We start from the raw sequence: 27,411 nt of genomic DNA on the forward strand, positions 1-27,411 counted from the left end.
CGATGGATTATTTTGGACCAAACCAACATTTGTTATTGAAGTAGCAGTCCTGGGAGTGCATTCTGACGAAGACAACAAAAGGTAATCAAACTTTTATAATAGTAAATATGATTATGGTGAGTGCTAAACTTGCCGGGTGTCTAAATAGCGAGCCCGTGATGCCTGGGCTATGTACTTAGAATATTGCAAAATGTGCTTTCACCAAAAAGCTATTTTAAAATCGGACATATCGAGTGCATAGAGGAGGTCTGTATCTATAATTCTTAAAATAATTGTTATGCTTTTTGTGAACGTTTATCGTGAGTAATTTAGTAAAATGTTAGCGAATTCCCCGGAAGTTTGCGGGGGGTATGCTAGTTCTGAACGTCACATGCTAATGTAAAAAGCTGGTTTTTGATATAAATATGAACTTGATTGAACAAAACATGCATGTATTGTATAACATAATGTCCTAGGGTTGTCATCTGATGAAGATCATCAAAGGTGAGTGCTGCATTTAGCTGTCTTCTGGGTTTTGGTGACATTATATGCTGGCTTGAAAAATGGGTGTCTGATTATTTCTGGCTTGGTACTCTGCTGACATAATCTAATGTTTTTCTTTCGTTGTAAAGCCTTTTTGAAATCGGACAGTGTGGTTAGATTAACGAGAGTCTTGTCTTTAAATAGCTGTAAAATAGTCATATGTTTGAGAAATTGAAGTAATAGGATTTTTAAGGTTTTGAAAATCGTGGCACAGGCTTAAAGTGGATGTTACGTAGGTGGGACGAATTCGTCCCGCCTAGCCCAGAGAGGTTAAGTTTGCGGATGACACAACAGTGGTAGGCCTGATCACTGACAACGATGAGACAGCCTACAGGGAGGAGGTCAGAGACTTGACCGTGTGGTGCAAGGACAACAACCTCTCCCTCAACATGATCAAGACAAAGGAGATGATTGTGGACTACAGGAAAAGGAGGACCAAGCATGCCCCCACTCTCATCGACAGGGCTGTAGTGGAGCAGGTTTAGAGCTTCAAGTTTCTTGGCCTCCACGTCACCAACAAACTATTGTGGTCCATGCACACCAAGACAGTCATGAAGAGGGCATGACAAAACCTATTCCCCCTCAGGAGACTGAAAAGATTTGGCATGTGTCCTCATATCCTCAAAAGGTTTTACTGCTGAACCATCAAGAGCATCCTGACGGGTTGTATCATTGCCTGGTATGGCAACTGCTCAGCCTCCGACTGCAAGGCACTACAGAGGGTAGTGCATACGGCCCAGTACAGCTTCCTGCCATCCAGGACCTCTATACCAGGTGGTGTCAGAGGAAGGCCCTAAAAATTGTCAAAGACTCCAGCCACCCTAGTCATAGACTGTTCTCTCTGCTACCGCACGGCAAGCGGTACCAGAGCACCAAGTCTAGGTCCAAGAGGCTTCTAATCAGCTTCTACCCTCAAGCCATAAGACTCCTGAACATCTAATTAAATGGCTACCCAGACTTTTTGCATTGCCCCCCCCCCCCCCCCTCTACGCTGCTGCTACTCTCTGTTATTATCTATGCATAGTCACTTTAATAACTCTACCTACATGTAAATATTACCTCAATTACCTTGACACCGGTACCCCCGCACATTGTATATAGTCATGCTATTGTTATTCACTGCTGCTCTTTAATTATTTGTTATTGTTATCTCTTACTTTTTTTCATTTTTTTTCTTAAAACTGCATTGTTGGTTAAGGGCTTGTAAGTATGCATTTCACTCTAAGGTCTACTCTACACCTGTTGTATTCGGTGCATGTGACAAATAACGTTTGATTTGATTTGATGAGAGGTGTGGAGTGTGTTGTGTACCTCCAGGCAAGCTAATTTGTGAATTTCCATCGATATTGGTTTCATATTGGCTTAGATATGATGGTAGGGATATTTATTAACACTAAACTTCAACCAATGCCTATAATCTACTAAATTTTCCTTTTTTCTTTCAGATTTATCATGGGCTGGAGATCTTTATATGACATTATGTGGTGTTGACTGTTTGTGTCTGTTCAGATTGTTGGTTTTCATTTTCGGTTGAATAATAAAAAAACTCATATGTGATTTGAAATTAGAATCAAATTGCTATAAAGTTGCAAGGAAAATGCATTCAAACACAATATTTGCAATTCAATGGACATCGGTTACAATTTGCCAAGTCACAAAGCTACTGTGTAAGCTACTCTAAATGCAGCTACCTTTGTATTGCCAAAAAGTTAGTCTGACCTGTGACACTGTTCTCATTAGCAAGCTCATAACCATCACACCATGACATTGTTATGATAATGGCTGTTATGAACTAAGGGTTACAAACACCTGGTTGAGGACTGTTTTACAAACATGCACACGCACACGCACACACACAAACACAGACCCTTTCCAAAATCCAACATAAACACTTATAATATAAAACCATTGCACAATTGTTCTCTTTCTTTGGCAGAATAGAAATATCCCAGTCAAAGCAATGCAAAACATTACAACCAAATTGTGTGATAGATGGCTTGTTGTGAACACATCATTCCACTGTTCTACTGGAAGTTTCTACTGCTTTGATATCAGGTCATTAATCTTTGTCACCTTGCATTTTGGTTCACATTTTGTGGAATGCGATAATAAAGTCTCCAACTCGGTCTCCATTTTAATAGCGAGAACATTTTACTTTACTGTACTTCCTCCGTAAAGTAAAACTCTAAAATGGCTGCCAACTTAAAAAGTGTTTTTAATATATGAAGTGAATGTATTGTCACGTTTGTTCCAACTTCCATACCTCCAGACTCTAAGCAGACACTATAAAGTAACGAAGCAAACTTCTATATTCGTTTCTTCACGTTCTGACAGCCTAATTAGGTATTTTTAAACTCACAGCGAGAGAGAGGCACACGTTTGTTCACGGAGGAACGAGGACTGCACTGCAATGCCTAAATACAGTACTGTGTATCAAAGGACAGTGAATTTTCCTCTGACAACGTTTCTGACCATCAACACCAAGTTAAAAAAGGAAACCTTCTGTCACTGCTTCTCATTACCACTCCTGGCAAACATACATGTACATTCATACAGCAAGAGGCTTCCTCCCAATTGTCCAGATTGTAACTGTTAGGAAGTGTAGTTTAAAAAAAAATTGTATCCTGAATCCAAAATGGTGAATCGAATGTAATGCAATTAAGAAGCCAGATGCTTTGTGCTGAATTAAATGTCTTATGAGACACTGTGGTCTTACTTTCCCTTTCCATCTGGTCTTAAATCAATCCCATTAACATTCCCCTACTTGGATGTTTGGCATATGTTTGTCATCCTCTGAGGCCAAACTTTACTTTCCTCTCTTCAATTTAAGTACTACCATGCTGCTGACTAGTTGCCAGTGGAGGAAAAAGAATAGAGAATGATAACATTTTAATTTCTATTCCCACTATGTATAAATGTTTATTGAAAAAGATGCATTCACAGATTCCAAACTCTTTGCAAACTTTTCAACTTAATGTAGACTGACTACGCATAGCCTTTTGCATGAAAGTGTCATCAAGTTTGGGAATCAGTTCATTCATTCATGAGTCTTTGTATTTTGTACGGTGCAATGGCAGAAGAAAACAAATGGTCTTGAGAAAGAAATGCCATCTTATTGAAAAAAAGGACCATGTTGGAGAAATATAATGTTTCAGCACATTTCCGTATGAAACAAACACACAAAAATCCAAGTGATGGATCCTCCAACATATTGCCTCCAGCACTGATACCAAGCAACAACACTCCACAATGGCCATCCACATCCATTCTCATTACAAAACAATCTATCATCAGTCAAGCTGCAGCTCCAACCAGTGGTTTAATTATCTAATGCCCAGACAATTTCACACAGTGAAGCAGAACTGTCACAGTCAAAACAGTATTGGTTAAATGGCTTTATCCAGGAGCCAGTTAACTAGCAACACATACCACACCTAGGCCCTAATCCTCCCCACGTTCTCCCTTAATCCATGACGTGGATCTGAGGCACTGGCTGACATTTTCCACTATTCAAGCCTGATAAAGACCTTCAGGTCGAAACATTGCACAATACAACAGCAGGAGCCTTCATCAATGTGCAGGTATATATTATTTATTTCCTGAGTTTATACACTGCTCAAAAAAATAAAGGGAACACTTAAACAACACAATGTAACTCCAAGTCAATCACACTTCTGTGAAATCAAACTGTCCACTTAGGAAGCAACACTGATTGACAATAAATTTCACATGCTGTTGTGCAAATGGAATAGACAACAGGTGGAAATTATAGGCAATTAGCAAGACACCCCCAATAAAGGAGTGGTTCTGCAGGTGGGGACCACAGACCACTTCTCAGTTCCTATGCTTCCTGGCTGATGTTTTGGTCACTTTTGAATGCTGGCGGTGCTTTCACTCTAGTGGTAGCATGAGACGGAGTCTACAACCCACACAAGTGGCTCAGGTAGTGCAGCTCATCCAGGATGGCACATCAATGCGAGCTGTGGCAAGAAGGTTTGCTGTGTCTGTCAGCGTAGTGTCCAGAGCATGGAGGCGCTACCAGAAGACAGGCCAGTACATCAGGAGACATGGAGGAGGCCGTAGGAGGGCAACAACCCAGCAGCAGGACCGCTACCTCCGCCTTTGTGCAAGGAGGAGCAGGAGGAGCACTGCCAGAGCCCTGCATAATGACCTCCAGCAGGCCACAAATGTGCATGTGTCTGCTCAAACGGTCAGAAACAGACTCCATGAGGGTGGTATGAGGGCCCGACGTCCACAGGTGGGGGTTGTGCTTACAGCCCAACACCGTGCAGGACGTTTGGCATTTGCTAGAGAACACCAAGATTGGCAAATTCGCCACTGGCGCCCTGTGCTCTTCACAGATGAAAGCAGGTTCACACTGAGCACATGACAGACGTGACAGAGTCTGGAGACGCCGTGGAGAACGTTCTGCTGCCTGCAACATCCTCCAGCATGACCGGTTTGCCGGTGGGTCAGTCATGGTGTGGGGTGGCATTTCTTTGGGGGGCCGCACAGCCCTCCATGTGCTCGCCAGAGGTAGCCTGACTGCCATTAGGTACCGAAATGAGATCCTCAGACCCCTTGTGAGACCATATGCTGGTGCGGTTGGCCCTGGGTTCCTCCTAATGCAAGACAATGCTAGACCTCATGTGGCTGGAGTGTGTCAGCAGTTCCTGCAAGAGGAAGGCATTGATGCTATGGACTGGCCCGCCCGTTCCCCAGACCTGAATCCAATTGAGCACATCTGGGACATCATGTCTCGCTTCATCCACCAATGCCACGTTGCACCACAGACTATCCAAGAGTTGGCGGATGCTTTAGTCCAGGTCTGGAAGGAGATCCCTCAGGAGACCATCCGCCACCTCATCAGGAGCATGCCCAGGCGTTGTAGGGAGGCCATACAGGCACGTGGAGGCCACACACACTACTGAGCCTCATTTTGACTTGTTTTAAGGACATTACATCAAAGTTGGATCAGCCTGTAGTGTGGTTTTCCACTTTAATTTTGAGTGTGACTCCAAATCCAGACATCCATGGGTTAATAAATTGGATTTCCATTGATTATTTTTGTGTGATTTTGTTGTCAGCACATTCAACTATGTAAAGAAAAAAGTATTTAATAAGACTATTTCTTTCATTCAGATCTAGGATGTGTTGTTTAAGTGTTCCCTTTATTTTTTTGAGCAGTATATTTTGTGTACCCGGCACCTGCAAGTCATTAATATATGCAATTTAGCAGATGCTTTTATCCAAAGCTCCTTACAGTAATGGAGCGATACATTTATAAAGGGGTAGTCCCAGGAATCAAACCCACAACCCTGGCATTACAAGTGCCATGCTCTACCAACTGAGCTACAAAGGACCACCAGTCATTGGATGTGGGTACACTATGTTTGGAACTAGCCACTACTCACCCATAACGGCCAATGCTGAGGCTTTGGTTAGCTCCCTCTTCATGCTCTCCAGCACCTCCAGACCACTACCGTCCACATTGCACCTGTTGATAGTGCCATTACCAGAGCTGATCCAGTACAGCTTGTTGGCTGTATAGTCAATGGAGAGACCTGGGGGAGAAGAATGACAGGGTTAATAATAGGTATTAAACCTTTATGTCACTATAAAATGAAAATCTGGTGGTGAAATATAGTGCATTTTATTTTTCAAGTCAGATGTATAATATGTGTGTGTCATTGATTAGACAATTTTTTATTTCGTCACATACACAGGGTTGCAGATGTAGCCTACTTGCAGTGTACAGTGAAATACTTAAGCTCCAAGCTCCAACAGTACAGGTGTGAATGAAACAATAATAATAAAACAATTAAACATACTGTGTATATATATATATATATATATATAAATATACGGTACATGTTTACAACTGTGACAAGGATACATATATACAGTATAATGCTAATTGGGGTGTGGGCAGGGTAATTGTCCGTAGGCTGCTATTCAGCAGCCTGATGGTTTGGCTGTAGAATATTTTGGCGCGTCTGAGTGACGGAAGCGGGAAGAACAGGCCGTGGCTCGGGTGGCTGAGGTTCCTGATGATCTTCTTGGCCTTCCTGCAACACCTGATGTTCTCGGTGTCCTGGAGGGCAGGCAGTGTGCACCCAATGGTGTGTTCGGCTGAGTGTACCACCCAGGGGCGAAAATCTGATATCAACTTTGGGGGGGACAATTACATGAAATTTTCTCAAGAGCAATTCCTGAGGGGGACACCAAAAGTAGTGCTGTAACACATAGCCTACATTGTAATATGGTAAATGTATATTGAGGAACCAAAGAAATAAGGTGTTTGCCGTACTCCTAACTACCGGTACCCAAAACTACACAACTACTCACAACAGCAATACCATTGCCTTTAACAAATCTTAGTTCAGTCACCAGTTTAAGTTGAGAGTGGGGTATCCATGGCATTTTCCAATTATGTTCCTATTTTACAAGTAAAAAAATGGAGAACCTTTCATAATGTTGCCAAACAAAGACTCAGCAAACTTACCTGAGACTCCCTGAATCTGCCAGTCTGTCCCTGTATATCTGTCCCCAACTCTGCTGTCTGTGTGCCATCTGTTGCCTGCTCTGCCTAATGACATCATTGTGAAACATTTCCATTAGAATTTCATTTCTTTCTTATGAAAATTTTATCAACTAGTCTTTGAGATATTAGGCTACTAGGGTTCTTACTTTGCGTTTTGGTGTACTGAAAAATACTCTGATGTCCGTCTTTTATTTTTCTGCCATTTTTCTACCTGGCTGGCTGGCTACACACACACACACACACAGTGTGTAGGTTATTTACAGTAGGAGATGGGCTTCTATCATCTTATCTTTTATCATTCTATTTGGGCTTTGATCTAAAAGGTAGCTAGCAAATGTGAAACGGATTAAAATGACAAGAGTTGACAGCTGTATGAGTTCACCATTTACACAACATATGCTGCAACCTTTTGTAATTTTAATAGTTTCTTTCATATTGGCTGGCTTCCAACAATAGCTGAATTTGCAAAGCTAGCGAGCACCAATTCAGTTTCAGTGGTGTTTGCTATAATCTTTGCTACCCGGGTTAAATAAAATAAATAAATAAAAGTTCCCTTGCGACAATTTAGCTTTTGCAACGAGACCATTAAATATATTTAAGACAATGGTAGAAGAGAGTGTAGTTCTGTTCAGTTTGGACTTCAGTTTATCGCTAACCTTATCACAGGGACTTTGAAGCACTAACTTACATCATCTGCATGCTGATCTCGGTATAAATTAACGATAGCAAAGATTCCATCTTTGACGAGGCCACATAAATGGAATAGGTACTAGCTAGCTTAATAGTTAATATTTGCGCGCTAGCTCTGCATATTCAACTAGTGTGTGTGCGCGATTGACTGGATTAACCTCACGTCAGTTACGTTCATTGAGTGCCTTTCAGATAGTGGCTACGACCCCTCTGTTACCTTGCCAGTGGATCAAACCATTGTGAGGAAAAGGGTGGGGGGGTCGCAATCTTTTGAAACTTAAAAACGCGCTATTAAGTGTCTATAATCAGCACAATTGCTTTCATTGCGTATTATTAATATTATTTAAATTACATAGTTATGTTTCAGTGATATATTGGGGGGGACTAATCATATTTTTCCCAGGATGGGGGGGTCGTGTCCCCCCTGTCCCCCCCGGGATTTCCGCCCCTGGTACCACCCTCTGTAGCGCCTTGTGGTCCGCAGTGGTGGAGTTGCCGTATCAAGCTGTGATGCAGCCCGACAGTATGCTCTCGATGGTACTCCTGTAGAACACAGTGAGGGCCCAATGAGACATGACACATTTCTTCAGCCTCCTGAAGTTGAAGAGTCACTGTCGTGCCTTCTTCCCCACTGTGTCTGTGTGGTTTGATCATTTCAGATGTGTTTTTAACCGTCTCCATGGCGGCTCCGTTGATGAGGATGTGGGCGTGCCCAGTCTGGTTCTTCCTAAAATCCACAATCAGCCCCTTTGTTTTGCTGACGTTGAGGGATATGTTGTTTACCTGGCACCACACTGTCAGAGTGCCAACCTCCTCCATGTAGGCCGTCTCGTGGTTGTTCGTAATCAGGCCTACTACTGTCATGTCATCAGTGAACTTGATGATGGAGTTGTGAGGCCACACAGTCGTGGGTATACAGGGAGAACAGGAGGGGACTGAGGACAAACCCTTATGAGGATCAGTGTGGAGGAGGTAATGTTGCCTACCATCACCACTTGGGGGCGGCCCGTCAGAAACTCCAGTACCCAGTTGCATAGGGATGAGTTCAGTCCCAGGGCCGTGAGCATTGTGGTGAACTTAGAGGGCACCATGGTATTGAAGGCCAAGCTGTAGTCGATAAATAGCATCCTCACATATGCATTCCTCTTGTCCAGGTGGGTGAGGGCAGCGTGCAGTACAGTGGTGATTGCATTGTCCGTGGATCTGTTGGGTGGTAGGCGAATTGGAGAGGGTTGAGTGTGTCAGGAAGTGAGGAGGTGATGTGATCTTTGACTGCACTTCATGATGGCGGAGTCGAGTGCTACGGGTCAATAGTCATTCAGTTCAGTTACTTTCCCTTTCTTAGGCATGGAGATGATACTGTGAGGATGAGTGTGAGATTGTGGGAATACTTTTTGCGGCCTGGGATGTGACTCCATATGGGCCTTTATTTGTATCTATAGGATTGAGTGTTAATGTGGGTGTGCACTTGTGTCTGTGTTTGTGAGTGTGTGCATGCCTACGTGTTTGCGAGTGTGTGTGTGTGTGTGTGTGTGTGGTTGTTGGAATGATTCGTCGCGGCCTGCCTGGGATATCGCTATGACCTCCACTTGACATTATAAATAATTTGACCAATCTCCAGCGGACATGATGGGATTTGACAGAACGGCACTATTGATGGTGGCAACTGGAGGCTATTTCAATTGTGTCTATGAACAGCTTTCTCTGTGTGTGTGTGGATTTATGGAAGGCAGATTCACAGTCACAACACATCATTAATTTACTCCCGTCCGCAGGTCTGGCCCATCATCATACATGATGTAATGTGATGTATATTGTGAACCATCAATTTATATTTCTGACAGGGCCCATCAAGTCAACCCGATTGAGACCCATCAAATACAATGATACTGTGTTTAACTGAGAAAGTGAAGACTTGACCTTGCAGGTCTACATATGCGGTGAGAACAGAACAGCTGCTTGATGCATGAACCTGCAGATGCACCATTGTTCACTGAAGCTTGTATCATCTGAGTATACAAGCTTCAGGTTGAACAACTGTGTATGGCAGCAGATTATGTTTTCAGTTAGTCAAGTGTGGAAAATTATTTAAATCCCAACCATTTGTAATTTTGCTTTATAAGAATAGAAGAAAAAACACATCAACCAGTGCTTATGATCAAGGGATATGCGGGTAGAAATATGTATGGTGTTCATTTTAGGCCTTACGTTATCAGGACTAGGGAAGTCCTCAAATGTACACCCTACATTGGCCAAAGCAGGTACTGCCAGGTTGTTGTACTGCTCCTGTGTATGACATTGGAATCTGTCCCATGATAAAGAATGTTGGAAACATAGTGTTGGAACATGCAGTAATGTTCCACAGTCTGAACAAACAGAGCTATAATGTTCAACTGACCGACTGGTTCTCTTTGGTTCTGGTGAAGGACCTTGCTGTTGCTCCCATCCATGTTGGCTATGTTTATCGTGTTGCCATCTGTCCAGTAGATTTTCCTAAAGTCAAAGAACAGAAGCCAACAGTTAACAGACATTACACATTACATGTTACTTTTTCCACACTTTGTTACATTATAGCCTTATTCTAAAAAGTATTAAATGGTAGTTTTTTTCTCATCAATCTACACACAATACCCCATAATAACAATGCAAAAACAGTTATTTTGACATTTTTGCAAATGTATAATATATATATATATATATATATATATATATATATATATATATATATAAAATCACATGTACATAAGTATTCAGACCCTTTACTCAGAGTTTTTCTCATTCTTCTCTGCAGATCCTCTCATGCTCTGTCAGGTTGGATGGGGAGCGTTGCTGCACAGCTATTTTCAGGTCTCTCCAGAGATGTTTGATTGAGCTCTGGCTGGGCTACTCAAGGACAGTCATAGACTTGTCCCGAAGCCACTCCTGCGTTGTCTTTGTTATGTGATTAAGGCCATTGTCCTGTTGGAAGGTGAACCTTTGCCCCAGTCTGAGGTCCTATAGAAGTACTTTTGTAAAGTGGTTGTTCCACTGGATATCATAAGGTGAATGCACCAATTTGTAAGCCGCTCTGGATAAGAGCGTCTGCTAAATGACGTAATTGTAAATGTAAATGTCCTGAGAGCTCTGGAGCAGGTTTTCATCAAGGATCTCTCTGTACTTTGCTCCGTTCATCTTTTCCTTAATCCTGACCAGTAGCCCAGTCCCTGCCGCTGAAAACATCCCCACAGCATAATGCTGCCACCACAATGCTTCACTGTAGGGATGGTGGCAGGTTTCCTCCACTTGGTTTTCAGGCCAAAAAATGCAATTTTGGTTTCATCAGACCGGAGAATCTTGTTTCTCATGGTCTGAGAGTCCTTTAGGTGCCATTTGGCAATCTCCAAGTGGACTGTCATGTGCCTTTTTCTGAGGAGTGGCTTCCGTCTGGCCACTCTACCATAAAGGCCTGATTGGTGGAGTTCTGCAGAGATAGTTGTCCTTCTGGAAGGTTCTCCCATCTCCACAGAGGAACTCTAGAGCTCTGTCAGAGTGACCATCGGGTTCTTGGTCACATCCCTGACCAAGGCCCTTCTCCCCCGATTGCCCAGGAAGAGTCTTGGAGGTTCAAAACTTCTTCCATTTAAGAATGATGGAGGCCACTGTGTTCTTGGGGACCTTCAATGCTGCAGACATTTGTGGTACCCTGTCCCAGATCTGTAACTCGACACAATCCTGTCTCGGAGCTCTACGGACAATTCCTTCAACCTTATTTCTTGGTTTTTGCTCTGACATGCACTGTCAGCTGTGGAACCTTATATAGACAGGTGTGTGCCTTTCCAAATCATGTCCAATCAATTGAATTTACGTAAATAAGGTATTTCTGTTTGTTTTTTTTACATTTGCAAACATTTCATTATGAGGTATTGTGTGTAGATTGAATGAGGAAACATTATATTTAATCCATTTAGAAAAATGCAAGGGGTCTGAATACTTTCAATGCACTGTATATATTATATTATATATATATATATATATATATATATATATATATAACATTATATTGGTTGCAAACATTTTGTATAATCATTTAAAATATAAAAACTGTAAGTTTTGAATCCGGCGTTTTGTGTATCAGTTCATAAACCTTGTGCCATGGAATCGGTACATCGGAAATCTCCTCCTAATTATTTTGCTACCTGTATGGTGCAGTTGTCAAATTTTTGGTCCTTAAATTAAACTGGTATAGTTTTTTATTTCTCACAATTTTCTTTAGACAATTTTGGTCTTTAATGCAGGGCCAACAGACAAGTTCCTTACCTTCTCACCTTTCCACTTGCCTCCTCCATTTTTGCAGTAATGCTGCAATCAGTTAGTTGTAATTTTGAAGAGCAGACATTTCCATGTTTGTTTTATGTTTTTTAACTCCACCAGTCCTATTTATGATATCATTTACAATGATTATACAGTATTAAAAAATTTCTTACAATTAGTATATTTGAGTTTAACCATAATATATGTTCTAAACTTTTAAATTGTTTTATTTTTTTATTTGTGGATTAAACTGAAATTGCAACCAGTTATCTGTTGCTTGTTTTAAAAATGTTTGTCATATAACCGAAAGTGAGATGTTGTAATCTGAATGAAGGGAAAATGGCCATTCTTAAACATGGGGTGAGCCATTCTTACTAATCTGTTAGAGAACCAGTTTGGATTTAAGTATAGTTTTTGTATAACTGAAGCCTTTCGTGAGAGGTCCAATGCTTTAATATTTCTGCACTCCGAATTCATATTCATTATATAAATAGGTCCGTTTAATTTTTCCTGGCTTGCCGTTCCAAATAAGGTGGAATATTTTTTCCTCATATAATTTAAAAAAACAAGTAGTTAGGTGTAGGTAAGGCCATACAGTGGGAATAGAAAGTCACCATCCCATTTCAAAATGTTTACCTTTTGCTGCCTTTCAGGAAGGGGAGGGGGTTCACTTACCCAAATAATGTATTTTTTACGGTTTTAATTTTTAGAAATCTTTTAAGAAAAAGTTTTAAAGAGTTTTTAAGAAAAATAATTCACTTGGATATTGTGGGTTACTGTTTGTTAATAAAGCCGGAAAAAGTCAAATTTTATGTGCTTCCAATTCAGGCTGTAAGGCAACAAAAGGTGAACATTTTGAAAGGGGGTGTTGACTTTCTATACGCACTTTAAGTAAGTAGGTATATGGGATATGACTAAAGAATTCATCAGGGTGATTTTTCCACAAATAGACAGGTGTTGTCCTTTCTATGGTAGCAAAACCGTATATAATTTGGCTAAATTCTATTAAAATGTATTGTTGTGAAATTATTTATTTATTTTGGGATATAAATTCCGAGTACAGTATGCCCACTTCACTGTCGAACCATTTTAACTACACAGTAATGTAAAAGTAACATTTTTTAGAGATCCGATACGTAATATGGTGCATTTATCATAATTCTGTTTTAATCCAGAGAGGTTAGAATAATTATCTAGATCCTCTATGAGTGTCACGACTTCTGCCGAAGTCGATGCCTCTCCTTGTTCGGGCGGTGCTCGGTGGTCGACGTCACCGGTCTTCTAGCCATCATTGATCCATTTTTCATTTTCCATTGGTTTTGCCTTGTCTTCCTACACACCTGGTTCCAATCCCATTCATTACATGTTGTGTATTTAACCCTCTGTTTTCCCTCATGTCCATGTCAGAGATTGTTTGTTGTTATGCTCGTGATATTAGATTGGTGCACGACGGGTTCTTGTATCCACGTTTATTTTATTATGTACTTTGGTTTTGGAGGTTTTGTTTTACATTATTAAACTACTCCATTTATACCAAGTTTGATTCTCCTGCGCCTGACTTCCCTGCCACCTACACACACGGCATGACAATGAGGCTGTGCAGGGATCCAAATTGCGGATTTAAAATAAAACATGAATCGTCAGCATACAGTGACACTTTCTTTTTTTAAGCCCTGGATTTCTAACCCCTTTATGTTATTGTTGGATTTGATTTTATAAGCTAACATTTCAATGGCCATAATAAATAAATAAATATGTTAATAAAGGACAGCCTTGATTTACTCCTTTTGACAATTTAATTATTTCTGAGAAGTAGCCATTATTTACTGTTTTACACATGGGGTTATTATACATGACTTTAACCCATCGTATAAGAGATTCTCCAAAATGTAAATAGTCCAGGCATTTATATATGAATTCCAGTAATACTTTATCAAAGGCCTTTTCAAAGTCAGCTATGAATACGAGACCTGGTTTCCCAGATTTTTCATAGTGTTCTATTGTTTTCAGTACTTGTCTTATATTATCTCCAATGTATCGTCAATGTAAAACACCTGTCTGATTAGGATGAATAAATTTAGTCGTAGAGAGCTGTTTACTTTTTTCATGTTGATACTGTGTGGCTAAATTGCACACAATATAAATATTTCCACTGAATAATTGCTGCAGATTCTGTTTTTTTTCATGACAGAAGCTTGGTAATGTACTTTTATGAAAACATCAGTGTCTTGTCTACCCATGGAAGGTTTTTGTTTTTCCTAATCCCACGCTGACGGTGAGCCCAGTAGAAAATGATGAAGTACACAGATGCTGGTTTAATCTACTTACCCCTTAGTGGGGTGCACAACAAGGCACCTTGGTTTATCAATCCCATGAATGACTGAGGTCTTCAGGGAACCATCCAGGCGAGCGACATTGATTTGAGACTCGTCATTCTCTGAGCTGAGCCAGTATAAATTCCTAGAGAGCCAGTCTAATGCCAGCCCACGGCAATTTAGTATATCTGAGGGGATAACAAAGAGAGTGAGGCTGTCAATCCAACATCTAGTTTTACAGAATCACATGGGTCATCAGTTAGACAGGATAATATACAGACCTTGGGACAGCAAACAGGTACCAAAACATTGGTATTCAATGTTGTTTATGTTTCCTAACAATTGATATATTTATATACTTTTTTTAATAAAGAGGAAGTAAAGATAACACTTTATTTTATGGATCCGTAATAAACCATTCTTTTATAAGGTATTTATAAAGTGTGTGTTCATCATTTATTAAGCGCTATTTATACTTTATTAATACTTTAGAAATGTTTGAGTGACCAGTGTAATTTCTTACAAAAATATGAACATGCAATTGGGAGATAGTAGACAGCAGTACCTAGTAAAAGAATAAGCACACAACACAGGATGTTTAGTGAAATATATATACATGTATGAATAACTAGCTTACTAACATTTACAAATGCAGGAGTCATGATTAATAAATGGTGAGCAAACGTTTGTAAATGCCTTAGAAATGGTTTATAAATGCTTTATTATCGACCCTTAAAATAATGTGTTACCAAAGTAAAGATTATAATAGAGTGTGTCAAAAAGCTTATGCAGGCAGGGTTCTGTTCTTTATCAGGTGGTCATGAATTAAATCTATGGCACAAATTTAAAGAATGGGAATTAGGGTGTGCTCTGTGGATAATCATCAAAGAAAGAAGAGAGGAGGCTCTTCTTGAAAAACAGCAATTGTCTTTTGCGCTTTGAATACGTACTTTCATGCAATACAATTTGGCAAAACAGATATTCCCACCAAAGCCACAACAAAACAAATAATGATCGTAGAAGTTATTTCCTGCCTTTGTCTTGACTCTTTTCATCCCTTAGTAATGCCAATCAGAAAATGGAGAGCTTGGGACTTTAAGTTCCTATCTGCATTTTTTGTCAAAATTTTGTTATTGACATGATCTTGTTCTGTTCAATGTTCTCTATCTATATAGTACTCTAAATACCCCCATTCATGTTGTTAAGTTCAGAAGAATATGAGATAAACAATTGCTGGCACCATTCAAACCAATGAGGGTTCGAAACTTTAAAGCCAATTATCTCAGAATCATCTTTTTACAGATGGAACCTTATAGTCCCAAGCTCTCGAAATATAAATGTCCATGTTATTAATCAAATGAGTGGCAGGCCCTGGCACTACGTTATTTAAAGGCCTATACAGTATTGTTCCCAGAGTTCCTTCACACCACAAGACTATGTTAGCCAACTGAGCTAAAGCCTGGGAATAAGCTCAGGGGAGTTAACACGAGTCGTCATGTCTTAGGCAAGGTAACTCACCATGACTCAACCATCTCTGATACATTATTATCTCTCTGAATTACACACTTATGAAGGACAGACAGTGCCTGTGTCTCAAGTGGCACCCCATAGCCTACATACTGGGATTCAGCCATTAACTACCTCCAGAGATGACAGTCTCCAGGCGGGTGCCGTTGATGAAGGCCCGTTTGATGGTCTGTGTTTTTACATCCGCCCAGTAGATCCTCTCCTCCTGGGTGTCGTAATCCACCACGGTGACATCATCAATGTCTGGGACGGTCAGTGCCGTCATGACGTTCATGTAAGGGTTGTCAATATCCACCCCACGGATCTCTGACCGCCGGATGTACAGGAGGAACCTTTTCAACACTATGGAGAAATCAGATTAGGAGAGAAATATCAATGACTACCATTGATTTGTGAAGCGGTTAACCTTTTTAGTCAGATATGGTTATGGGGTAAGATATGACATGCAAATGCTGACGTTTATCCCTAATCATAATCCCAAGTCAATACTTCACAAATGCCAATGAAATCATAAATATGTAAAAACATAATTCTGTCATTTTTATGGTTCTTTGTTTTGTGATTGTCTACAATATCCCACTTGTTTGTGTCTTTGATAACAAAAATGATAGATACAGGTGTTATAGGATTGAAGATGGCTGTCCCACTCACCGGCGCAAGATTGTTTGTTGAGGGTCAGTTTCATGAGGTGTGGACAGGTGCAGGATGCAGTACGGTTATAATTGATAAGACACAGGTGTGAGCATGGGCCACGCCCATTATTCTCTTCACATGGGTTAGACGCTGAAGAGAGAGTGAGAGAGAGGAGGGGGTCAGGTTGAGACTTGTCAGCAAAAATATAGAAAAAGATGCAAAAGGAGGAGAAACACTTGGGCCATGATGAATACATGAAGTGAATTGAACAAAAAGCCTCCCTAGAATCTAATTTCTGTGGAAAACATTTGTAGGAAGTCCTTTTTATAAAGTATATAACAGAGTAATTGGTAGGGCACTAGTGTTGAAATACAGAAGTATGATCTGGTTTTGGGCCTATGGTCAAAAGTTCTGCTTACCTTCCTGACAGGGTAAAGGTTATAAAAACATAAAATACAGATGCTTAGTTCTGAAAATCTGCAACAGACCAATATAATTAAAGGGTTATTTTGAAACGCAGGAAATAAAGGAACAGCAGTAAAACTGTGTGTAAAGTTTTTCCATGGCCAGTTGGCCACCTGTACTGTTCAACCATAATGCTGAATCCCTCTGATACTCCCTCTGATACAACAATAACGCTGACGAAATGGCAATCCACCTTATCCACACCTACTACCATCCACATTGGTTCTCGTGTTTCAACATTGCTTTCAAGTGGTCTAAATCACTGGCAATGCATCAGGAGAAATGGATGGGGTAGGTGGGACATCTTTGGTGCAGTTGCATTTGAAATGGATGCTGACTCAGCAAACCTAGTTACACAAACTAAAGAGTAATAAATAAATGGTAGAGTAACTCCCTACTCCTGGTAAGGCTTGGGTGGTTCAGTTTTGCTTTTCTCGCATATGTACGGTGTTTCCTCCAACACATTGGTGCGGCTGGCTTCCGGGTTAAGTGGGCATTGTATCAAGAAGCAGTGCGGCTTGGTTGGGTTGTGTTTTGGAGGACGCATGGCTCTCGACCTTCTCCTCTCCCGAGTCCATACGGGAGTTGCAGCGATGAGACAAGACTGTAACTGCCAATTGGACAACACGAAATTGGGGAGAAAAGGGGTAAAAAAAAAGTTAGAATACAAATGCAAAAAAAAAATTTGCGTTTAGGTACATCCTGTTTCCATTGATCATCCTTGAAATGTTTCTACAACTTGATTGTAGTCCACCTGTGGTAAATTCAATTGAATGGATATGATATTGAAAGGCACACACCTGTCTATATGAGGTCGAACAGCTGACAGTGCATGTCAGAGCAAAAACCAAGCCATGAGGTCGAAGGAATTGTCCGTAGAGCTCCGAGACAGGAATGTGTCGAGGCACAGTAAGAATTTGTTCTTAACTGACTTGCCTTGTTATGTAAAGGTTAAATAAAATAAATAAATAAAAATGGACTATTAATTAACATAAACACATTTAGTATCTCCTGGCTTCCACACACAGCCTACAAGCCACTGATGCAGTCCTTTGGAGCATCTATACACTAAAAAGTCTGATAAATCCATGTTATATAGCTTACACCTTCACTCACAATAAATCCATGATTTATTGTTTAACATTCATTTATCAATCAATGTACAACATTTAATTAAATTAAAACATATATATTGAAAAAACAATTCTTAAAATCAATCTGCAATATACCATGCTATGAAATATGATAATGATGGGCGTGGTTTTGTTTCAAATCTGGTTATTAACACCAACACTGGGATAATTTTACACCAATGAGTGTTAACAATTAAATCTATAAGTATTGAATTATGTTTAGAGTGTAGGCCCTCAAAATAAGGCCTTATGGATTTCACATTGTATTGTGCTAAATAATTACATTTTAGTGATACCATTTTTCTTAGGATCTCACTTGGTGATGTCCTTAGGACTGAAAATGGATGAATGCAACAACCATGTCTGTCACTATCAAATGCAGTCATGTGTGGTAACTATACAATTCACTCGAAAGGCAAGGCACTCTAGGAAATAAGTCTTTACACTAAGCATTGTGTTAATTTAACGCTGTTCCAGTGTCTATACATGTCCACGCTTTCAGTGTTTAAAACGCTCGACAGCTAGGTTTCCATCCAATTTGTTACAGATTTTCTGGCAAATATTCAAAAATCTTCATAAAACAATATGCACATTTCCCCACCAGAGATGTTCCCATCAAATGTACTTTTTCGGATTTAAGGCTGAGCGTGATCACGTAGTGGGTTTCCATCGCATTTTCAACTCTACTAATGGTTTTGTCACAAACACTGTTTATATAGCAAATGTGCCCACTCTGGTCTTGGGCACATGCACTTTTGCCAACAGCTCACAGATACAGTGGGGGTAGGCTACCTACATGATGAGATTATTATGGATAAAACCGATATTATTTGTATTTGTCAAACGGCATCCAAGCATCGATCATCATGTCACCAGAATAAGACCCTGGATATTTATTGGAGAGAGGATCAAGCTCATCACCTTGCACATTCACATCTCTGTGAAGTTCATCATAACTTATTTAATCTGTTGTCTAATAAAATGCATGCTTTCCCGAGTTGTTGTTGGAGGACCAAAAAATGTATCATCACGTGACTCCAAGTTTACTTTGATACAATGGTTATTATATCAATATTTGCAGATAAAGGTGTTTCCACCGCCATTTCTCGCATAATGAATTTTACAGACACAAAACGATCCCACCATGTCGAACGAACAACTTGTCTGTCGGCATTTATAAAATGATATATTATTAATCCGCATGAAATGGTTGTATGGAAACATCATTTGTGTTTATTTAACACTGGAGAATTTGCTCCCTATATAAGCAGTATATAAGCAGTATACAAACAAACAGAGTTTCTCCTTCTTTGTCAACAGTCACTTCAGATGAATAAATGCACCGCTTTTTCAGCTTGGATAGATATTTCCTTTTGGTACATTTTCAAACCAGATATAAAGATACCTTTTTGCAGTGATTTACCTAAAGCAAGTTTGACAAACTCATTTCCAAACTCATTTCCTGGACTGTGTCTCGTTGAATACATTATACATTCAGATGGTTTAGTAGAGAGAAAATCGCTCCGTCTGCTCCGTCTGTTCTGTCTGTGTGAGTTGAAAACATACCCAACAACACTTGACTCATGATAGGAAACCAAAGCCTGGATGCATTTCAGCGTTCAGCCTTGAGAAATGACAATAACATGGGAAAGACTTTGTTCATTTCTAGACTGGCAGACGTCTCATGAATAAATAAACCCCCATGCTTAGCTAACATAAAGAGCAGAAATATGCTAGTTTCCAAAGAGTGATATCTTTTCAATGCAAACTGTAAAGTCTACTGGGTATACTACGTAGTGTAAGCCAGGGCTGGGGCACTTGGCTGTTGTAAATCTCAACTCTCAGGAGGTGCTAGAATATTCATAAAAGGCCTCAGGTAGTCATGGTAAATGTTACAGTAAAATATGTGGAGTGAAGTGTATTATGCAGTTGTTGTTTTTTTAACAGTCACTGTTTTGAAAGGTACATATTTTTTTTAATACGACTGCATAGATATTCAGCCACACATGGAGGTGTATTTTCTAAATCTAATTAATAATTCAACGTGTTTATGTTAAACTAATGCAGGGAGTTGGGGCTCTGTCAAGCAAGATGTGTTATAACCAGGTTGTATTATCAACAACACTCCTCTCTTTCGTTCCATCACTCAGAAGCAAATGTGACAAGGTGGCTGTGTAGGAAAGACACATATTTACCTTGTAAATGTGAGTTGCCCTTTTTCTGAATACAAAATTATCATTATAGCTTCAAATATTATTACTCTGTATGTATTTGAAGCAGCTGCTTACTTCCATGCAGTGATTGCATGCACTATGCATGCTGATCAGATGTATTCATTCCGAATCTCTGCAAGCACAGTGCAAAGATGTGGAGATGCATTCAGAGGTCATTTTGTTTAATAACATTTCAGGCACACTCAGTAGATTTGGTTGCATTAACGCAGCCATGAATACAGAATACTTTATATGAAATCATCATTACTCAACTACTGGTACTTACTACACTGTACTGCGTCTATGTAAATAGAATATAAAGCAATCTGAGATTCATCATTTGACAAATGTACGGACACTATTCTTGTATTTCCAATATGATCATGTTAGTCTGCTGTGTATCACCAGAGCAGTGAGGGGAGAGTGTTAGGATCTGTTTGATGTGTTATTGTAGCTATAATTAACCAATTACAGTTCCTCACTGGGAGGCATTGGGACAGACTTTTCCCTTAACTAATCATTGGCACCTCCTCCCTGTTTTAACCCCACCCACACACACACACACACACACATACATACATACACACACACCACACGATGTATTTACAACAAGACTGTTGACGCCCCGAGACAAGCTCCAGTTTTGGCACCCACCAAACACCCCCAGAGACAAGTACTGTACCACTGACAGCTCTCCTGTGGTCTCCCTCCCTCCCTCTCTTGGTCTCTCTGGTCCAGATCTGCAGGGCCAAGCAGAGAGCACCAGCATCTACAGGCTTTGGGACTGACTGGTTGGAGTGGATATTAGCCAACTCTCCCCCACTGGGCTCTTTAAAATGGGATTAGACATACTTACTGGCTTCTTTAAACGTGCAGTTCAATTTGCTCACTTATCTAAGCAGAACAGTCTCGGGCAGGCAGTTACAGAGGTGGAAACAGACATTAAGTCCTACCACATTGGCATCATTCCGGAATTGCTGAATAGATGCAAACCAGATTACTAAACTACGAATGCTCGTTCATGGCCGGCGATATACATTCTTAGGAAATATTATATTTTTAAGGGTCTGAGAGTAAATCCGGTGGTCGTTAAAGGAAAGAGAATACCGGCATCCAAGATGTTATGAGCCCGGAAATATAACTGTTGATTATGCACATTACATGAGAGTAATATATTCAGGCCTTCTGCCATGCTATCTGCACTGAACCTATAGTCAAAGAGGCATTAACAAAAAACCATTGAAAATGACAGTATATTGAAATGCCAAACGGATTATGAAATGAAATCGGGGGGCAACTGGTGAGACTATTTTACTTTCCATACACCTATATGCATAATCTGCATAATTGATTTAATTAGTTCCTTTATTCTGACTTCCAATGGGCATATACAGAGAAAGGCTATCATCTGTGTCGACAGGATTATTCGTAACACGCTCTCATTCTGCAGTTCCTGTCATTAATTCTAGTTCAATTATTTTTTTAAACGGCTTGACACTTTAGCATGAACCAATTAGCCTAATTTGGGCAGAGGGAGAAAACACATTCTGAGGTACCATTAATTCAAGCTAATTCTCTGCATGACCACCTTTTTCAATCATTCAGCCCTTTCTCATTGTAGGTATGCTGAGAACCCCCATGATTGGCAGCCCCAATGATGGCAGAGAAGCAGCTAAAATGAATACCATTATAGTCTCTCTCTTCATCTCAATAAAACAGGGGATTCACCTATTCGGAAAAGCTTCTTAGTCAATACACAGAGGAATTATGAGTAGAATCAGTTCATCTAGAAAATAATGGGCCAAATCTGATACATATTATTATCAGAATTTTACGAAGAGTTATATGCAACCAGTTTTCAGGATACAGCAGGGAAGTGAGATAAATACTTTATATGGAGAATCTTCATTGCTGTTTAGTCCTAAACAAATCACTAAGAACAAAGGCATCAAACTGGCCGTGATTACAGGCCAAACAGATCAAATGGACATGGGTAAATATTTAACCATTAAAGCCTTGTTCACACTGCAGGCCTTAATGCTCAAATCAGTTTTGTTTTTCAAATCCGTTTTGGAATACCGAGTGTCCAAACAAACAGCAAGCTACAAGTGACCAAATCGGATGTGTGTGTGTTCAGACAGCAGTCATTTGCTGACATGGCTACGCTAGCTGTCATTGTGACAACGGGTGTGTGCGCAGCGGTGTAGGCTGATTGGTGGTGGTGCTCGTGCTTCCTATCACTCAGAAGTTATGTAGCAAGCTAACGTGACAACTATGCCTGCCATGGACACCTAAAAGGTGGTTTGACATGTGGCTTGAAATATCCAATTCCATGAAGCTTTTGGCTATTCACACTGCAGGAAACAGAGCCCAATCTGATATGCAAAAACTGTATAGCATAACAGCAATACAGTACTTTATTACTAAAATGTATGAAAATAAAATCAGTAATTGCTATTTTATATTACACCTTAGGCCTTAACAAAGGCTTGTAAACTGACAGGAACTAGAGGACAAAACAGATCAAAGGACATGAATAGTCACCATTAAAGGTTTAAGACATTCTGCTACTCTGATCTGTACTCTACATAAACATATCTGTCAGGTAACCACTACCACATATCACTTGAATTGGTACAGCACACCCACTCACGGGTGCAACAAATATAGCCTCTTATAAGGCACGCCTTCAAATATGTTAATGAGCAAGAGACTCTTTACCGCCCACAACATTTTCCCACAATGCACCATAATTACCACTGTAAAAGATAAATACAGTATTTTACTGTGCCTTCTATAGTGTTTTACTGTTGAAATTACAGAACTGTCTTACAGTGTGATGTAAAACAAATGTATGGAATTTTACTGTGCATTCTACGGTTATCTACTTTATTCAGTTTATACAGTATCATAATGTTTATTAATACATTAAGTTACTGATAAAATTACAAAAACGGCTAACAGTGTAGGTCTAGGCTGTTTACCTTGTGGCTGTCTGCTGGGGTGGAAAATCTGTAGGTCAAAGGGCTGAGCGCTGGTCTTCTGGATCACTGTGACGTTACGACCCGTCCACTTGTTGGCCCTGGCCAGGCTGTTAGTCCTCCAGTCTGTCCAGTAGACACTGCCCCCGAACAGGGACACAGCAAAGGGGTGTGACAGATACTCATGTCCCCTTAGGATCTCTATGACCCCACTGCCGTCGTACAGCGCTGAGTAGATGGCATCAGAGCTGTGAGAGGGAGAAGATATGATACAGTATGAGGGTGACTCTATACAGTAAGCAGACTAGCCAGAGTAGGTGGCATCGGAGACATGATAGGTTAGACTGTCTTCATACAGATAACAGACTAGCCAGGTAGATAACATACAGCTCAGATAAGATGACAACAGAGCTGTTAGAGGGAAAAGACATTATATGGATGTCATAAGATTGTACAGAGAAAGAGATACAGTATATACAGACTAGCATAGAAGGCATGAGAGCTGTTGGTGAAAAGAGACACTGTGGTATGGATTTCATCATGAGGCTGCCGGTCTATATACAGTAAATAGACTAGCTATGGCATGGGAGTACTGAACAGTACATTGCAGCTGCTCATTCACTTGGTATATTTACTCTTGATTCAATGTATTGTATGTTAAAGTAAGAGTAAGTAAGGTGAATGTCTACAGATTAAAAAGACTAGCCAGGTAAGGCTACCATGGTAGCATACATTGCAGCTCCTTATTTACTTTTAAATGAGAAATTAATTTAAAGCACAGTTCCCACCAGTTCCCAAATAGTGAGGAAGGTGTTTTAACAAGGATGTCATAAGGTGTTTTTTGGGAATGCTGTAGAATGTTTATCTTAATGTATATTCTGACGATAGAAGAGAAGGTTTACAAGTGATATTTTCTCATCATAGACGTCTTCCTGTGGTTACGGCACATTTAGATAAATTAGCCTTCTGTTCGCTGTAACTGAACATCTCCCTAAAGGAGATGAGGCAAAGAATATAGCATGCTGTTCATGCTTATACCATATGTGTATCCAAATAGGCATAATTGCAGCCTAATGTTGATCACTGCTGTGCTCCTATCCTGATAGGTTGTCAATGTAAATAAGAATCTGTTATTAATTGACTTGTAAAGGTTATATGTAAATAAAGGTTACAAAAAACATTATAACGTGTAAGTGAATTACCGAGCATCAGTCCAGACGATTCTCTTCTCCAAATGATCCAGAGTTAGTCCGTTGGGCCAGGCTCCTATCTCCATGTCCTTGAACACTATGTGTCGTCCTCCTCCGCTCATTGAAGCAGCCTCGATACGGGGGAAGGTAGCGTCCCAGTCTGTCCAGAACAGGATTCTAAAAACATTCAATCAACCAAGAAAATGAATGTATAAAGATGTTTTTACTTCAACATCAACAAAGCGCTCTACAGTAACCAGCCTTAGACTACGAAGAGCAAGCAGAAAACCCAAGACAATAAAACTCATTCAGATGATCCAAAGAAGACTGATAGATTACAGAGGACTTGAAGAAAAAGCCTTCATGTAAGGAATAAATTAAGATCATTTGAAAATGGACAAAACTAGACAACAGCACGAACTAGATAACAAAACCATTCACTGTGTTGAATACAAAAGCAAACTAGGGCTGACCCCAATTGGCTGGTCGACCGGGATGCATTTTATTCAAACAGTAGAATATATATATATATATATATATAGCACCAGTCAAAAGTTTGGACACACCTACTATTTCAATGGTTTTTCTTTATTTTACTATTTTCTACATTGTAGAATAAAAGTGAAGACATCAAAACTTTGAAATAACACATATGGAATCATGTAGTAACCAAAAAAGTGTTAAATAAATGAAAATATATTCTTCAAATTAGCTACCTTTTGCCTTGATGACAGCATTGCACTCTCTTGGCATTCTCTCAAGCAGCTTCATGAGGAATGCTTTTCTAACAGTCTTGAAGGAGCTCCCACATATGCTGAGCACTTGTTGGCTGCTTTTCCTTCACTCTGTGGTCAAACTCATCCCAAACCATCTCAATTGGGTTGAGGTTGGGGGATTGTGGAGGCCAGATCATCTGATGCAGCACTCTATCACTCTCCTTCTTGGTCAAATACCCCTTACATAGCCTGGAGGTGTGTTTTGGGTCATTGTCCTGTTGAAAAACAAATGATACTCCCACTAAGCGCAAATCAGATGGGATGGCGTATCGCTGCAGAATGCTGTAGTATCCATGCTGGTTAAGTGTGCTTTTAAATCTGAATAAATCACTGACAGTGTCACCAGCAAAGCACCCCCACACCATCACACCTCATTCTCTATGCTTCACAGCGGGAACGACACATGCAGAGATAATCCGTTCACCTACTCCACGTCTCACAAAGACACGGCGGTTGGAACCAAAAATCTCAAATGTGGACTCATGAGACCAAAGGACAGATTTCCATCGGTCTAATGTCCATTGCTCGTGTTTCTTGGCCCAAGTAAATCTCTTCTTATTGGTGTGCTTTAGTAGTGGTTTCTTTGCAGCATTTCAACTATGAAGGCCTGATTCACGCAGCAGGTGTGTCCAAACTTTTTTGACTTTTCCCCCATTTTGTTACGTTACAGCCTAATTCTAAAAAGTATTAAATAAAAACAATTCCTGAGCAATCTACACACAACACCCCATAAAAACAAAGTGAAAACAGGTTTTTAGAAATGTTTGCAAATATATAAAAGATTTAAAACAGAAATATCTTATTTACATTAGTATTCAGACCCTTTGCTATGAGACTCGAAATTGTCACAGATCTGGGGAAGGGTTCCAAAAAATGTCTGCAACATTGAAGATCCCAAGAACACAGTGGCTTCCATCATTCTTAAATGGAAGAAGCTTGGAACAACCAAGACTCTTCCTAGAGCTGGCCGCCTAGCCAAACTGAGCAAATGGGGGAGAAGGGCCATGGTCAGGTAGGTGACCAAGAACCCAATGGTCACTCTGACAGAGCTCTAGAGTTCCTTTGTGGAGATGGGAGAACCTTCCAGAAGGACAACCATCTCTGCAGTACTCCACCAATCAGGCCTTTATGGTAGAGTGGCCAGACAGAAGCCACTCCTCTGTAAAAGGCACATGACAGCCCGCTTGAAGTTAAAGTCGCTCAGACCATGAGAAACAAGATTATCTGGTCTGATGAAACCAAGACTGAACTCTTTGGACTGAATGCCAAGCGTCATGTCTGAAGGAAACGTGGCACCATCCCTACGGTGAAGCACAGTGGTGGCAGCATCATGCTGTGGGGATGTTTTTCAGCGGCAGGGACTGGGAGACTAGTCAGTATCGAGGCAAAGATGAGCGGAGCAAATTACAGAGAGATCCTTGATGAAAACTTGCTCCAGAGTGCTCAGGAACTCAGACTGGGGCGACAGTTCACCTTACAACAAGACAACGCTCCTAAGTAAATCAAATCAAAGTTTATTTGTCACGTGCGCCGAATACAACAGGTGTAGACCTTACAGTGAAATGCTTACTTACAGTGAAATGCTTACAGTGAAACGCTTACTTAGGCTCTAACCAATAGTGCGAAAAAAAGGTATGTGTGTGTGTGTGTGTGTGTGTGTGTGTGTGTGTGTGTGCGTGCGTGCGTGCGTGCGTGCGTGCGTGCGTGTGTGTAGGTAAGTAAAGAAATAGAACAACAGTAAAAAGACATTTGAAAATAAGAGTAGCAAGGCTATATACAGACACCCGTTAGTCAGGCTTATTGAGTTAGTATGTACATGTAGGTATGGTTAAAGTGACTATGCAAATATGATGAACAGAGAGAAGCAGTAGCTTAAAAAGAGGGGTTGGCGGGTGTTGGGACACAATGCAGATAGCCCTGTTAGCCAATGTGCGGGAGCACTGGTTGGTCTGGCCAATTGAGGTAGTATGTACATGAATGTATAGTTAAAGTGACTATGCATATAAGATAAACAGAGAGTAGCAGCAGCTTAAAAGAAGGGTTGGGGGGGGCACACAATGCAAATAGTCCGGTTAACCATTTGGTTACCTGTTCAGGAGTCTTATGGCTTGGGGGTAAAAACTGTTGAAAAG

The 27,411-nt window shown here is 40.3% G+C and overlaps 1 protein-coding gene across 1 annotated transcript in view; it reads right to left on the bottom strand.

Annotated features, from left to right (window-relative positions):
- Positions 1–27,411, bottom strand: part of LOC106582301 (low-density lipoprotein receptor-related protein 1B) — a 272,131-nt gene that overhangs the window by 205,176 nt on the left and 39,544 nt on the right. Inside the window, exons 10-16 of the mRNA XM_082967167.1 lie at positions 24,516–24,680; positions 23,317–23,561; positions 16,540–16,671; positions 16,003–16,230; positions 14,375–14,549; positions 10,155–10,249; positions 5,937–6,086 (exon numbers count right to left, since the gene is read on the bottom strand). Of these exons, the coding sequence (XP_082823293.1) occupies positions 5,937–6,086; positions 10,155–10,249; positions 14,375–14,549; positions 16,003–16,230; positions 16,540–16,671; positions 23,317–23,561; positions 24,516–24,680 (1,190 nt within the window). The remainder of the gene's footprint in view (positions 1–5,936; positions 6,087–10,154; positions 10,250–14,374; positions 14,550–16,002; positions 16,231–16,539; positions 16,672–23,316; positions 23,562–24,515; positions 24,681–27,411) is intronic.

The sequence above is a fragment of the Salmo salar genome, chromosome 21 (assembly GCF_965601325.2).
Source record: "Salmo salar chromosome 21, fSalSal1, whole genome shotgun sequence".
NCBI lineage: Eukaryota > Metazoa > Chordata > Actinopteri > Salmoniformes > Salmonidae > Salmo > Salmo salar.